Source organism: Salmo trutta, chromosome 26 (genome assembly GCF_901001165.1).
Source record: "Salmo trutta chromosome 26, fSalTru1.1, whole genome shotgun sequence".
Lineage (NCBI taxonomy): Eukaryota > Metazoa > Chordata > Actinopteri > Salmoniformes > Salmonidae > Salmo > Salmo trutta.
The window spans coordinates 14,963,410-14,978,942 of NC_042982.1; the positions used below are offsets into that span (position 1 = coordinate 14,963,410).

The following is a 15,533-nucleotide window of genomic DNA, read 5'->3' on the forward strand; positions in this document are numbered from 1 at the left end:
GGTATGTGTTGAGGTAGTGTATGTTGAGCGGTATGTGCTGAGCAGTGTGTGTTGAAGTGGTGTATAGGGCAGCATTGGGGTGGGAGGTCCTACTACTACTAAATCTGAAAAGATTGGATAGTTTGAAGGAATAGCTCCACCTTTCCTCTTACCTCTTGGATACACCTATCCAATCCTCTCAGATCTAGTGCCAAGGGGGTAGAGGCTAGGGGTCAATCAGGGTCTGGTGAGGTGGTGTAGGGCATGGTTGAAGCAGGAGGGGAAACAAGGGTACCTTTTCCCTTTGTTCTCTCCCAGGTGAACCTGCTTGTCCTTAGAAACCAAGAGTGGGTGTGGCCTGGGATGACAATATGGCGACCCATCCTTGGTTTCTGAGGCTGTGCGGACTTACACATTTACAACCCGTCCAAGAGCTGTTGCGTATTATTTTTGTGTTATGCAAAAAAAATGTTTATTTGCATGTAGAAAAATGCATGTGAAAGCATTGATAAAATGACTTGAGAGTAGAGATCAGCCCACCAACAGGGATACATCATTCCAGTCATAGTCAGTACTACCCAGTCAAACACACTTCCTGCACATTTCATCCATTCCGTGTTTGTAAGCAATGTTTCTCTAGCTACAGCCTGTCTGTCTCTGTCTGTTTATGTCTGTCTAAGTCTAGCTACAGTCTGTCTATGTCTAGCTACAGTCTGTCTCTGTCTTTTATTTTTAAATGTTTTTAAATTTTTACCTTTATTTAACTAGTCAGTTAATAACAAATTCTTATTTTCAATGACGGCCTCGAACACTGGGTTAACTGCCTTGTTCAGAGGCAGAACGACAGATGTTCACCTTCTCAGCTCGGGGATTCGGTCTTGCAACCTTTCGGTAACTAGTCCAATGATCTAACCACTAGGCTCCCTGCCGCCCCTGCCACCTGTTTATGTCTGTCTCTGTCTGTCTATGTATAGCTACAGTCTGTCTGTCTCTGTCTGTCTATGAATAGCTACAGTCTGTCTGTCTCTGTCTGTCTCTGTCTCTATGTCTAGCTACAGTCTATGTCTAGCTACAGTCTGTCTATGGCTGTCTCTGTCTGTCTCTGGCTGTCTCTGTCTAGCTACAGTCTGTCAATGTCTAGCTACAGTCTGTCTGTCTCTGTCTATGTCTAGCTACAGTCTGTCTGTCTATGTCTGTCTGTCTCTGTCTAGCTACAGTCTGTCTGTCTCTGTCTCTGTCTGTCTATGTCTGTCAATGTCTAGCTACAGTCTGCCTGTCTTTGTCTAGCTACAGTCTGTCTGTCTCTGTCTAGCTACAGTCTGTCTCTCTGTGTCTCTCTCTGTCTGTCTCTGTCTGTCTATGTCTGTCTATGTCTAGCTACAGTCTTGTCTGTCTCTGTCTGTCTCTGTCTATGTCTGTCTGTCTCTGTCTGTCTATGTCTGTCTCTGTCTGTCTGTCTGTCTCTGTCTATGTCTAGCTCCAGTCTGCCTGTCTATGTCTTGCTACAGTCTGTCTGTCTATGTCTAGCTCCAGACTGTCTGTCTCTGTCTAGCTACAGTCTGTCTGTCTATGTCTAGCTACAGTCTATCTGTCTATGTCTAGCTCCAGTCTGTCTGTCTCTGTCTAGCTCCAGTCTGTCTGTCTGTCTATGTCTAGCTCCAGTCTGTCTGTCTATGTCTTGCTACAGTCTGTCTATGTCTAGCTCCAGTCTGTCTGTCTATGTCTTGCTACAGTCTGTCTGTCTATGTCTTGCTACAGACTGTCTATGTCTAGCTACAGTCTGTTTGTCTTTGTCTAGCTACAGTATGTCTGTGTCTGTTTAGCTACAGTCTGTCTGTCTATGTCTTGCTACAGTCTGTCTGTCTCTGTCTAGCTACAGTCTGTCTGTCTATGTCTGTCTATGTCTGTCTCTGTCTAGCTGCAGTTTGTCTGTCTATGTCTAGCTACAGTCTGTCTGTCTATGTCTAGCTACAGTCTGTCTGTCTATGTCTAGCTACAGTCTGTCTGTCTCTGTGTCGCTGCAGTCTGTCTGTCTCTATCTAGCTACAGTCTGTCTGTCTATGTCTAGCTACAGTCAGTCTATGTCTAGCTACAGTCTGTCTATGTCTTGCTACAGTCTGTCTGTCTCTGTCTAGCTACAGTCTGTCTGTCTGTCTGTCTATGTCTAGCTACAGTCTGTCTCTGTCTAGCGACAGTCTGTCTGCTGTTCTCACCTGCTACTGATTGCAGTTAACGGCTGTGCTGCTTTGTGTCTTCTGTATGTCAGCCTATAAGATTTGTTTAATGATAATGACATGGTCAGCTACCACACTCTGACATGACCAACCACATTTCATAGAGACATAAAACGCCCTTTGCTGTCTGATAGATAGTGTCTCTGTACAGCAGCACAGGGGCTCTGTGTGTGTGTGTGTGTGTGTGTGTGTGTGTGTGTGTGTGTGTGTGTGTGTGTGTGTGTGTGTGTGTGTGTGTGTGTGTGTGTGTGTGTGTGTGTGTGTGTGTACATGTGTGTTGTTCTATCAGAGTTGGAGGAACTGTGCCAGTCTAATGTCTGTTTGGAATTCCTGTACAGTTTGTCTTGTTGGATGGATGTTTTCCCTCCGGCTAGGCCAGAGAGGCTCTGGAACATTGACTGTGTGTGTGTGTGTGTGTGTGTGTGTGTGTGTGTGTGTGTGTGTGTGAGCATGCACATGTGTGTGTGAAATCTCACTGAGCACTTCAACAGGAGCAGACTGGCGAGCTCTCAGCCTGCTTATCTTTTATTGCTGAAGGCACATGAATGTTTTTTAGAGCATCTGTATGTTTTCCAGTGCTCTCTGTTGTATTACTCTTCTCTTTTGCTGTATGTTCTATAGATTACCATTTGCATAAGATTTAGAAGTTCCTTATTGTCAACGTCTCAGCTGCAAGGCCTAAACAAACATTAATGACCATAATTGCTATACAGTTACGGTAATAATGTGGTGTGCTTCCTGCTTCCCTCGGATAGGAAAGAGAAGAGCCACGGGCAGCGATGTGGTTAGGGAGTTAAGACTGCGCTCAGTAATTTTCTGTGTTCCAACATACAGTGTTGCTATTGGGGGACCCTGATTTGTCATGTGGTCTCAATCTATGTAACGATGTGTGCTGAGAGTCGGGAAGCAAGTTCAGGGAGTGAGTGTTTTAATAAATAAACACAACATAATAAGAAACACGAACAACACACAGACATGACACAGGAACAGAAACAATAACACCTTCGGAAGGAACCAAAGGGAGTGACATATATAGGGATGGTAATCAGGGAGGTGATGGAGTCCAGGTGAGTCTGATGACGCGCAGGTGCGCGTAACGATGGTGACAGGTGTGCGCCATAACGAGCAGTCTGGTGACCTAGAGGTCGGAGAGGGAGCACATGTGACAGTACCCCCTCCCCAACCCACGGCTCCAGCCGCAGGACGCCCTCCAAAATGATGATCCCAGGGATCAGGAGCGGACCGGTCACCTTTACTGAGGCGCAGGAAACCTGTCAGTCCGGCTGAGACGCGGGAGCATGGCGACCTAGAGCGGCAGAGAGAAAGCATACGTGATGGAACCCCCCCCCCCGTCGCGTTCGGCTCCAGCCGCAGGATGCCAACCAAAGGGACGATCCCGGGGATCAGGAGCAGACCGGTCACCCCGGCTGAGGCATGAGAGCCTGACGAGCCAGCTGAGGCAGGGGAGCCTGGCGATCCGGCTGAGGCATGAGATCCTGACGAGCAGGCTGAGGCAGGGGATCCTGCCGATCTGGCTTAGGCATGAGAGCCTGTAGCGGCTCCCGGACCCGACGTCATTCCCACCAAAACAAAACAACAACAAAAAACACTCCCTGATGCTTCCCTTAGATGAGGCGTTATTCTGTAACGATGTGCGCTGAGAGTCGGGAAGCAAGTTCAGGGATCGAGTGTTTTAATAAATAAACACAACATAATACGAAATAAGAAACACCAACAACGCATATATAGGGAAGGTAATCAGGGAAGTGATGGAGTCCAGGTGAGTCTGATAACGTGCAGGTGCACATAGCGATGGTGACAGGTGTGCGTTATAACGAGCAGCCTGGTGACCTAGAGGCCGGAGAGGGGAACTCTGTTTGGTAATTTAAGGGTCAATGGCACCATTAGTTTATTTATAGCCACGAGATCACAGTAAATCATTAGCAAATAGACAGGGACAGAATGTCAAAAGTCTTCCCCCACCATAGATATGACCCACCAGAGGAACACTTCTCCTAGGATGCTGTCAGGATGGAGGATTGGCCAGCGTGTGTGTGTTCTTGTGTATGTGTGTGTGGCTGCGATTGCCTTGACAGGCATTAGCGACTTCTCACACCTCTGTCCACACTTTCCTGTACTGACTGACAACAAGCTGTTGTCCCAATACACCTCATCTACAGGGACTTCAAACCACACTGCGTTTGATCAGCACACAGAAGACAAATTAACGCAAGACAAGGACCTCTTATCTGTCCCCATAGTGAGCCACGGTGGAACTCAGATCCGTCTAACAACGGCTGGAGTGATTCAGCTAGAAAGCTTGAATGCTACTCCATATGCAAGGGAGGAAACAAACTTTGACATTGTGCAAACATTTAACATTACTCTATGCACATGTGGGTTTGAAATGGGGTGAGCTAAATATCTGAATGAGGAAATAACTCTCATACATGTCGTGTATGGTTGATTGAGACAGCGTGATCGTATTAGCTGTGCGTTGTATTGAATGATATCTCTTTTAAAGACATTCCTCACTGGTGATGCACAAGATCACTATAAAAAGGAGCTGATAGGAGTCATTATACCAGCACCAAGGAGCCCGCCGTATTAATGCAAGAGAACAAGGGGTGAACAACCAGCTGGAAACCATTTCAGAGAAAAAAAACTGAAAGAAAGAAAATGTGAAGAGCATGAAAACAGTTCATCCCTGACTGACTCTGTCAGCATCGCCATTTAGCCATTTAATTGGAAATACCTGTTGACATTCACATGCAAAGTAATGACCACAATTTAAGTACAAGCATCTGTCTGTGGAGGGATGAAAAGAGTGTGCTTTTACCGGGCTCTTCCTAACCAAAGTGTATGGTTAGGAAGCTATATTATGTAGCTAGCTAGCTTCCCCTGTCCCTTATGCCTAGCTTCCAGCTACATTGGCCCCGGCAGATGAACAACAGGACTGAGGTTAGAACATAGTTTAGTTTTCTCTCTAGAAACAGAGTCATCAAAGCACTACTGGGTCTGTCTTCAAGCTGGATCTGTTTGAAAGATGGCCCTTTGTTGGACAGCTGGGACGTCTACAAAGTGAGGGGAAGTGGACTCACTGAAAGTTTGGAGGACTTCAGATCCTCAAAAGGTTCTACAGCTGCACCATCGAGAGCATCCTGACTGGTTACATCACTGCCTGTTATGGCAACAGCTCAGACTCCGATCGCAAGGCACTACAAAGGGTAGTGTGTACAGCCCAGTACATCACTGGGGCCAAGCTTCCTGCCATCCAGGACATTTACACCAGGCGGTGTCAGAGGAAGGCCATAAAAATTATCAAAGACTCCAGCCACCCCAGTCATAGACTGTTCTCTCTGCTACCGCACGGCAAGCAGTACCTAGGTCCAATAGACTTCTAAACAGCTTCTACCCCCAAGCCATAAGACTCCTGAACATGTAATCAAATTCCTACCCAGACTATTTGCATTGTCCCCCCCCTCTTTTACACTGCTGCTACTCTCTGTTTATTATCTATGCATAGTCACTTTAATAACTCTACCTACATGTACATATTACCTTAATTACCTCGACTAACCATTGCCCCTGCACATTGACTCTGTACCGATACCCCCTGTATATAGCCTCGCTATTGTTATTTTACTGCTGCTCTTTAATTATTTGTTACTTTTATTTTTATTTTTTGTATTTTTCTTAAAACTGCATTGTTGGTTAAGGGTTTGTAAGTAAGTATTTCACTGTAAGGTCTACACCTGTTTATATTGAGATTTCCTTCATGCCTGAGGAAGAAACGTCTTACAAGACAGAGGGGAATGATTCAACCCAAGAAGGAGAAGCTCCACGGTTTACAATGGATTTGGGTTCAGTTTTGCTTACAGTGCAGTTTGTAGGCTATGAAAACGGAGGTTTTGGCTTTCCTTCTTTCCCCAGATGTCAACGAGTGCTCGACTGCTAACGGCGGCTGTGAGGGACATTGCTGCAACACCATTGGAAGCTTCTACTGCAAGTGCCCCGAGGGCAGTCGACTGGGCCTGGACGGAAAGGCCTGTCAGGGTGAGAAAGAGGGCAAGCTGGGTCTCCTGGGTGTGTGTGTGTGTGTGTGTGTGTGTGTGTGTGTGTGTGTGTGTGTGTGTGTGTGTGTGTGTGTGTGTGTGTGTGTGTGTGTGTGTGTGTGTGTGTGTGTGTGTGTGTGTGTGATGGGGGACGGACCGGGGGGGAATAGAGAAGGACCTAAACCTTATGCTCCTTGAGGATCCAATAGGTTATCCACTAATGTCCTCTTGCCGGCTCTTCAGACAGAGACACAGGAAGAAACAGAGACACAAAAAGCTTAGCAGACCACACACATATAAGGAACACAATCAGTACAGGCATGGAGATCTGGTCAACTCGTAAAATCAAAACCCTTCCTGTTTGTTCTGACAGAAACATGCTGAGTTGGCTGAGTTAGCTGACAGTGCTAATGCCCAGTTGCTCTGAGGGGGTGCAGGTGTCAACAGGTGCCCCTAGCCTTTGACCCCTGACATGGGACGTTGTGAGGGTTTGAGCAATGGTGTAGGAGTCTGTAAGAGCCATGTTCCAGGGCTAGTGTGCTCTGTAACAAATTTGAAGGGCAAATAACATACCTTTTTGATTCTGGAACAGAGCATGTCAGTGCTAAATGTTTCGGTCTGCGACCCTCCACATAGGATGGTGTTAATCTATGGAGGGGGGAGCGTGGGAGTTGAGAGGCAGGGGATGGGCAGACACCTCCCCAAACAGCTGTCAGGAGACCATTGAGACAGATGTGGGTGTCAGACAGATGTGGGTGTCAGTTCAAGACTGTCACACAATAACATTCAGACAATATTCAACCCCCAACCCAACTCCCAAAGTCTCAGCCTCACGTCTGAATGAAAGATTTCCTTTGTGTCCTGCTGAAATCCTCTCACACGGCGAACCTTAAGTATATTACCCTCCAAACCTTTGCTGCGTCTATTACCATTCAGGTATTGAGAAACGCCCACTAAAGAAAGAAGCCTGTCTTTTGAAAAAAGAACAGGGTTTAGAACGACAGTTTAGGATTTTCTTCCTGAATATGTCATCCACCACAGGGGATGCTGGGAGTTCCTTTATCCTCACTCAGTGAGGCAGCGGATTGGTCTAAATGGATTGGCATTGTGGATTTTCAGTCCTTCAACCTGATCACATTAATCTATGTGCCGGTTATGAAAAGGCTCCTTATACGGCAGACAGCCCTCCTCTTTGACCCCCCTTAGCCTCTTCTAGTGAAAGTTACCTAATTAAAGTAGCATTTAGTTCATTATGAGGAGAGGGGCATTCCCACAAGCTGAGACTGCTTTGTTGAATAGGAATTGCCCTTAATCCCAGATCTGGGATCCGATTACCTTAGCCCCAATCATAAGATTAAGCATTAGGGGGGTGAATATATGTTTGACTCTGTATCAGTGTCATCACCAGTAGTAGCCTGCAGTGCAAAGCCCATATGGACTAGGGATTAGCAGGAACCAGGAAGTAGTTGAAACAGCTCGACTCTGATGTGTTCTCCAGATGTGTAGCAAACATTGACTTTCCTTGGAGAAGCACTCAGCAATGTTGTCTCCTCATCATGCCTATGCTCCCTGGAACATGGAACAACATGGAACATTTGGCTAATGTACCACATGTGAATGGTTCTGGAATGGTCCTAAACACTCAGGTCTGCTGCATAGTGGACAACCTGTGTTGAAAGCGTGTCAGTGGTGAATTGTCATTACTAGAGCCAGAGGAATTCCTGACCACATGACCTGACCAGGAAGAACTCTGGACTCCAATTATAGGGCTATAAGTAGGGCCCATGAGTTTTTTCTAATCAGGTCACATGGTCAGAACATACTCCTGGTCCTAGTCATTACAGTTAACAGCAAAGCGCTGTACGAGAACTTCCACTGATGAAGAGAATGTGTGTCCAATTGGTGATTCCTTTTTAATGGTTGATTTAATTGTATCAAAATGGTGTGTTCGTCTATAAACGGGTCATAAAACATTGTGTTCTTAAAACAGTCTCTCGTGAAGTCATCACTTCTATCACCAAGCCAACCTTATTATTGTGTCAGGGACCAACTATGCTTCACAGAGCTTGATGTCAAACAAAACAGAACTTCAGTGCCGAAATCTTTTTACTGCATTCCTACGTTTGACATGGTCATGAGTCATGACAAGCATCCCTATAACTTGGGCCTTAACGCTCTCCTCTGGAACACCCATGAAAACTTTGTATCCCAAATGGCATCCTATTCGCTATTTAGTGCACTACTTTTGACCAGGGCCCATATGGCTCACATCAAAAGTAGTGCACTATAAAAGGAATATTGTGCCATTCATGACGCAGACACTGTAACACACATATGAGTCTCCTAATGAATGTGGTCTGTGTGGGTTCATGTCTGTTAGAGTGCTCAAGTCACAAATGTTGTCTAAAGGTTTGTGTAGTATTCCATCATTATAAAGCATTCCTTCAAACGCCATCAAAACACCTCATTGTTCATTAATGCCCATACAGGGAATTCATTGGCACAACCTTCTCCTATCAAAATGGATTGGTTCTGCAGCAAGTGTCTGAGAATATTGTCTGCAGACCTGGGTTAAAATAGTATGTGAAATCATTTTGAATACCTTTTTCTGCTTGACTGGCTCAAGGGAACCAATGGAATACTAGCAAAAGTGCAAACTTCGCCATATGGCACTCAATGTCGGCTCAAGTGAATGCTCAATTTAAAATACTTTTTGAACCCAGGTTTGATTGTCTGTCCATCGGTCTGCTCTGTAGATGTGAATGAGTGTGAGGAGCTGAATGGCGGCTGCCAGCAGACCTGTGTGAACACGGCAGGCTCCTACCACTGTGAGTGCAGCCAGGGCTTTCGCATGCACACTGACGGACGGACCTGCATTGGTGAGTAATGACCATGTGAGACCAGATTTGATCCCGGTCGTTCACACAACTCAAGATTAGGCATTGGTTTAGGCATTGGTTTAGGCATTGGTTTAGGCATTGATTTAGGCATTGAGAGCTAATACTCCAATATTCAGGTCTCACTCAAGGTTACTCATTACCTGCAACCATAATTATCCCATTTCCAGTCTTCAGAGCTTCCTGTAATCACACGTTTCCATTATGGCGGTGTGAAAAAACAGTGCTGGTCCAACTGTGTTGTAGCTCACAATATGGCTCTTCCTTCTTTGAATTCATATTTTAGTGACCAGTTTCTAGGAAGGGTTACACGTTTACTCACCAAATGGTGATCAAAGACTACATTAGTGAAAGTACAGATGTAGGATCTTAATTTGAGGTAGTTTGCTACATCATGAAAATACATTTTTCTCTAGTCTGTCAGTCAATCCTGTGTTGTTCAATTCTTGTGTCTGTCTCTCTGTCTGTCCCAACTATGAAGCTGTGAACTCCTGCTCTGTGAAGAATGGTGGCTGTGAACACAAGTGTGTGGACATGGACAACGACCACTACAAGTGCGAGTGTCGTAGGAACTACCAACTGAAGAGGGATGGGAAGCACTGCGAGTGTGAGTCCTGACTACATTGGATATGGTGCTCTGACTTCCCTACAGCTTACAATAGTAGTCACTTTATGTTAGAATGGAGAGCAAAGAGTTACATATAAAGAACAGGAGGCAGTTTTCAGTCATAGCGTGACCAGGATATGACTAAGTAAAACTGTCTGCCCCATATCTGTCTGTCTGTCTGTCTATCAGTTAGGGACCCCTGTGTGGACAGGAGTGGAGGCTGTGTCCAGCTGTGTCATTCTGTGGATGGTCAAGCAGAGTGCAGCTGTAGACCTGGGTACTCACTGGCCGGTGACCGCCAGGGCTGTGAGGGTAAGAGCCAGTGGTGTAAAGTAAAGTAAAAATACTTGAAAGTACTACTGTCATGGAAATTCTACACAGGTACACTAGAAATCAATCTTTGTTTATTATCAGCATGCTGGAGAGGTTCAAACCAACTCAATGCACATGTCAGTCAGGAGCTCCACTGGGGCAGTCCCGTTAGTTCTCTTATATATTTTTCCATGATTTTGCTTTTTTTTCTTTTTTTTTTTTAACTTGGCAAGTCAGTTAACTTCATGTGGGTACCTGGGACGGTAGCGTCCCACCTGGCCAACATCCGGTGAAATTGCAGAGTGCCAAATTCAAATAAATATTTAACTTTCATGAAATCACAAGTGTAATACATCAAAATAAAGCTTAACTTGTTGTTAATCCAGCTGCCATGTCAGATTTCAAAAAGGCTTGACGGCAAAGCAAACCATGCGATTATCTGAGGACAGCGCTCAGCACACAAAACATTACATACAGTTACCAGCCAAGTAGACTAGTCACGAAAGTCAGAAATAGCAATAAAATGAATCACTTACCTTTGATGATATTCGTATGGTTGCACTCACAAGACTCCCAGTTACACAATAAATGTTTGTTTTGTTCGATAAAGTCCCTCTTTATATCCAAAAACCTCAATTTTGTTGGCACGTTTTGTTCAGTAATCCAATGGCTCAAATGCGGTCACAAGAGGCAGACGAAAATTCCAAATAGTATCCGTAAAGTTCGTAGAAACATGTCAAACGATGTTAATAATCAATCCTCAGGTTGATTTTAGCCTAAATAATCTAAAATATTTCAACCGGACAATAGTGTCGTCAATATTAAAGAAAAACAAGAAAGGTGCGCTCTCGGTCGTGCGCAGTAACCAGCTCTGGGGACATCCCACTATCCACTGACTCAATGTGGTCATTCTCCCTCATTTTTAAGAATAAAAGCCTGAAACAATGTCTAAAGACTGTTCACATCTAGTGGAAGCCATAGGGAACGGAATATGGGTATCCCTTAGGCTATTTCATTGGAAAAACAGCCATTTCAAAATAATGGCACTTCCTGGATGGCCATTTCAGTTCTGTTATACTCACAGACATTATTTTAATAGTTTTAGAAACTTTGGAGTGTTTTCTATCCAAATCTACTAATTACATGCATATCCTATCTTCTGGGCCTGAGTAGCATCCAGTTTACTTTGGGCACGCTTTTCATCCGGAGGTGAAGAATAGAACATATTATTATTTACAATGATGGCCTACCGGGGAACAGTGGGTTAACTGCCTTGTTCAGGGGCAGAACGACAGATTTTTACCTTGTCAGCTCGGGGATTCGATCCAGCAACCTTTCAGTTACTGGCCCAGCACTCTAACCACTAGGCTACCTGCCACCCCTTATTCATCATTCATAATCAATTAATCATCAACGTTTGCCTCATTCATGTGACCGACCAATATTGAGTCATGCATGTGACAGACCAATACCTCACGAGGCTTCTTTTCTCTAAGCTGAGACCTTGAAACTGAGATATCTTTCATTCTCAAAACAAGGGTCTGGGCGTACTGCCAAATTGCAGATACTGATAGTGAGGATTCAATCAGTCACTTGCATGAACACAGAAATTGGTTATTGGAAAAGCACCAATATAAAAGGTTCCATCACATTCCATCCTCTTATCACTTGTGTGTTAATAATCATTACATTTTAAGGTAAGCATGTCACGTCCTGGCCAGTATAAGGGTTAATTGTTATTGTAGTTTGGTCAGGACGTGGCAGAGGGTATTTGTTTTATGTAGTTCAGGGTGGTGTGTTTGTTAAAAGGGTGTTTGATTTAGTATTTCCGGGTTTTTGGTTTATGGTCTATGTTTGTGTTTCTATGGTTGATTAATTGGGGTTGGGACTCTCAATTGAAGGCAGGTGTTTTCTCTTTGCCTTTGATTGAGAGTCCCATATATTGGGGTGTGTTTGTGTTTGTCATTTGTGGGAGATTGTTCTGTGTGTAAGCCTTATGCTTTGCCAGACTGTTTTGTCGATCGTTATTTCTGTTTGTTATTTTGGTGTTCATTTTTGTATTCATTAAAACGTTGTGATGAGCATACACATACCTGCTGCGTTTTGGTCCTCCATTACCGACGACATGCGTGACAAAGCATTAGATTTTAACTTCTATATCCCATTTCTATTAAAGTAAGGGAAATCAACACATAAAATCAGACACTTCATCATTTCTGTCACGTCCTGGCCAGTATAAGGGTTAATTGTCATTTTAGTTTGGTCAGGACGTGGCAGAGGGTATTTGTTTTATGTGGTTCAGGGTGGTGTGTTAGGAGGGCGTTTGATTTATTATTTCCGGGTTTTGAGTTATGGTCTATGTTGATGTATTTCTATGTGTAGTCTGGTTGATCTATTTCTATGTTGAGTTAATTGGGGTGGACTTCCAATTGAAGGCAGCTGTGTGGTGTTGCCTTTGATTGGAAGTCCTATATTAGTTGGGTGTGTTTGTCTGTTTAATTGTGGGAGATTGTTCCGTGTTTAGCGTGTGTAAACCTAACAGGACTGTCAGTGTATCGTGAGTTCGTTTTTGTTATTTTGTATGTTCGTATTGGAATTTATTAAAAGTTCAAAATGAACTATCTCAACTCTGCTGCATATTGGTCCTCATTTTCCGATGATGATTTTGCCATATCGTCAAACGACGAAGAAATCCCTGACAGAATCTCCCACCAAACCAGGACCAAGCAGCAGAGGAAGGAGCAGAGGAATTTTGATTTGGACAATCGAGAGAGATGGACATGGGAGCAAGTTATGGCCGGAGAGGGCCCATGGAGAATGGCTGGTAAGGACCAGGAACGTTTCCGAGGATCACGACTGGCGGTGAAGCACGAGAGGCACCCCCAATAAAAAAAATTGGGGGGGCACACGGGTAGTTTGGCTAGGCCTAGGAAGAGCCGGAAGCCAGCTACCCGTGGTTATATGGAGGAGCGTATGAGGTGGAGAGCGCCATGTTTCGCGGAGGAGCGCACTATCTCACCCATACGCACGCACAGTCTGGTGCGCGTTATTCCAGCCCCTCGCAGGTGCCGTGCTAGAGCGGGCATCCAGCCTGGTAGGAGGATGCCTGCGCAGCGCATCTGGTCGCCGGTACGCCTCCGAGGACCAGGCTACCCAACTCCCGCTCTACGCACGGCTACCATCAGGCCCCTGCACAGCCCAGTCCGCCCTGTACGAGCACCCCGCTCGTACAGGGCTACTAGTTCCATCCAGCCAAGGCGGGTTGTGCAGGAGGTAAGATCAAGACCGACTGTGCGCCTCCATAGCCCTAGGTTTCCAGCTCCTGTCTCTCGTGCGGACCCGGAAGTACGTCAGCCCAGTCCGACTCGTCCTGTTCCCGCTCCCTGCACTAGCCTGGAGGTGCATGTTCCCAATCTGGTACGCCCAGTACCAGCACCACGCACCAGGCTTCAAGTGCGTCATCCCAGTCCGACGTCGCCAGAGCTGCCCGTCAGTCAAGAGTCGCCAGAACTGCCCGTCAGTCAAGAGTCGCCAGAACTGCCCGTCAGTCAAGAGTCGCCAGAACTGCCCGTCAGTCAAGAGTCGCCAGAACTGCCCGTCAGTCAAGAGTCGCCAGAACTGCCCGTCAGTCAAGAGTCGCCAGAACTGCCCGTCAGTCAAGAGTCGCCAGAACTGCCCGTCAGTCAAGAGTCGCCAGAGCCGCCCGTCAGTGAAGAGTCGCCAGAGCCGCCCGTCAGTGAAGAGTCGCCAGAGCCACCCACTAGTCAGGAGCTGCCAGAGTGGCCAGACTGCCCGGAGATGTCAGAGTGGCCAGACTGCCCGGAGATGTCAGAGTGGCCAGACTGCCCGGAGATGTCAGAGTGGCCAGACTGCCCGGAGATGTCAGAGTGGCCAGACTGCCCGGAGATGTCAGAGTGGCCAGACTGCCCCGAGCTGCCAGAGTGGCCAGACTGCCCCGAGCTGCCAGAGTGGCCAGACTGCCCCGAGCTGCCAGACTGCCCCGAGCGGCCAGACCGCCCCGAGCTGCCAGACTGCCCCGAGCTGCCAGAGTGGCCCGACTGCCTGGAACGGCCAGAACCAGAGCCACCTCCAGATATAGGTGGGTTGGGGAGGGGGGGTGTAGCACAGTGCCGTCGTTGACGGCAGCCACCCTCCCTTCCCTCCCTTTAGTAGGGGGGAATTTTTGTTTTGTTGTTGTTGTTTGGGGTTGTTGTTTTTTTTCTTAAGGTGCTTCCGGGGTTAGCACCTTTAAGGGGGGGGGGGGTACTGTCACGTCCTGGCCAGTATAAGGGTTAATTGTCATTTTAGTTTGGTCAGGACGTGACAGAGGGTATTTGTTTTATGTGGTTCAGGGTGGTGTGTTAGTTAGGAGGGCGTTTGATTTATTATTTCCGGGTTTTGAGTTATGGTCTATGTTGATGTATTTCTATGTGTAGTCTGGTTGATCTATTTCTATGTTGAGTTAATTGGGGTGGACTTCCAATTGAAGGCAGCTGTGTGGGGTTGCCTTTGATTGGAAGTCCTATATTAGTTGGGTGTGTTTGTCTGTTTAATTGTGGGAGATTGTTCCGTGTTTAGCGTGTGTAAACCTAACAGGACTGTCAGTGTATCTTGAGTTCGTTTTTGTTATTTTGTATGTTCGTTTTGGAATTTATTAAAAGTTCAACATGAACTATCTCAACTCTGCTGCATATTGGTCCTCATTTTCCGATGATGATTTTGCCATATCGTCAAACGACGAAGAAATCCCTGACAATTTCAAACCCTTCATTCTGGGTTATACAATCTAATTAGTATCGTAATAAAAGGTTACACTTCTATTAACGGGAGTGAATGTATCAAAAATACACACACATACACAGCATGTTAAATAACACAATTTAGAACTAAGAAGAAAAATACACACTGCAGTCCATTTGGCAATTTGGGATCCTCAACTTCCAAACAGGGATTCTAACCAAGTTTCAGGTGTCCTTCTGGTTGTGGGAAATTATTCTTAGCAACAGTGGCAATGTATTCCGTGAGATCAATCATATTAGAAGAGTGATCTGGGACAAAAGTACAACATTCATCGCCAATGATTGCACAAGTGCCCCCTTGACCTGCCTCTGTTTTGCAGAGCCAATTTACGCAATTATTTTAGCATTGCCAATTTTCTCTACATCTCTAGAGATCTCCTGAATTTGGTTTAGGGCATATGCATATTGACTTTCACAGGGAAAAGAGAGAGCACATGTTTTAACAGTTTCAGACCAACCTGGATAAGAATGAGATTGAGGCAAGGTTATCCCAAGCTACAATCTAGTGGCTCTCCTCACATTTTAGGGGCATAGCCCTGTCTCTAGAAGCATCACCTTTCCAAATCGTAATTAGAACTTGTGATAAATTATCCAACCCAAATTTAGAATGACAGTCTTTAGTGCTTCACGTTGGTTCTATCACTTTCATT

The 15,533-nt window shown here is 45.7% G+C and overlaps 1 protein-coding gene across 2 annotated transcripts in view; it reads left to right on the plus strand.

The window, feature by feature from the left end:
* The window catches only part of LOC115163228 (multiple epidermal growth factor-like domains protein 6), an 84,264-nt gene that overhangs the window by 31,386 nt on the left and 37,345 nt on the right, over positions 1–15,533 (plus strand). For both annotated transcript variants that reach the window (XM_029714930.1, XM_029714931.1), the window contains 4 exons: positions 6,147–6,269; positions 9,025–9,147; positions 9,647–9,772; positions 9,962–10,084. In XM_029714930.1, coding sequence (XP_029570790.1) covers positions 6,147–6,269; positions 9,025–9,147; positions 9,647–9,772; positions 9,962–10,084 — 495 coding nt within the window. The remainder of the gene's footprint in view (positions 1–6,146; positions 6,270–9,024; positions 9,148–9,646; positions 9,773–9,961; positions 10,085–15,533) is intronic.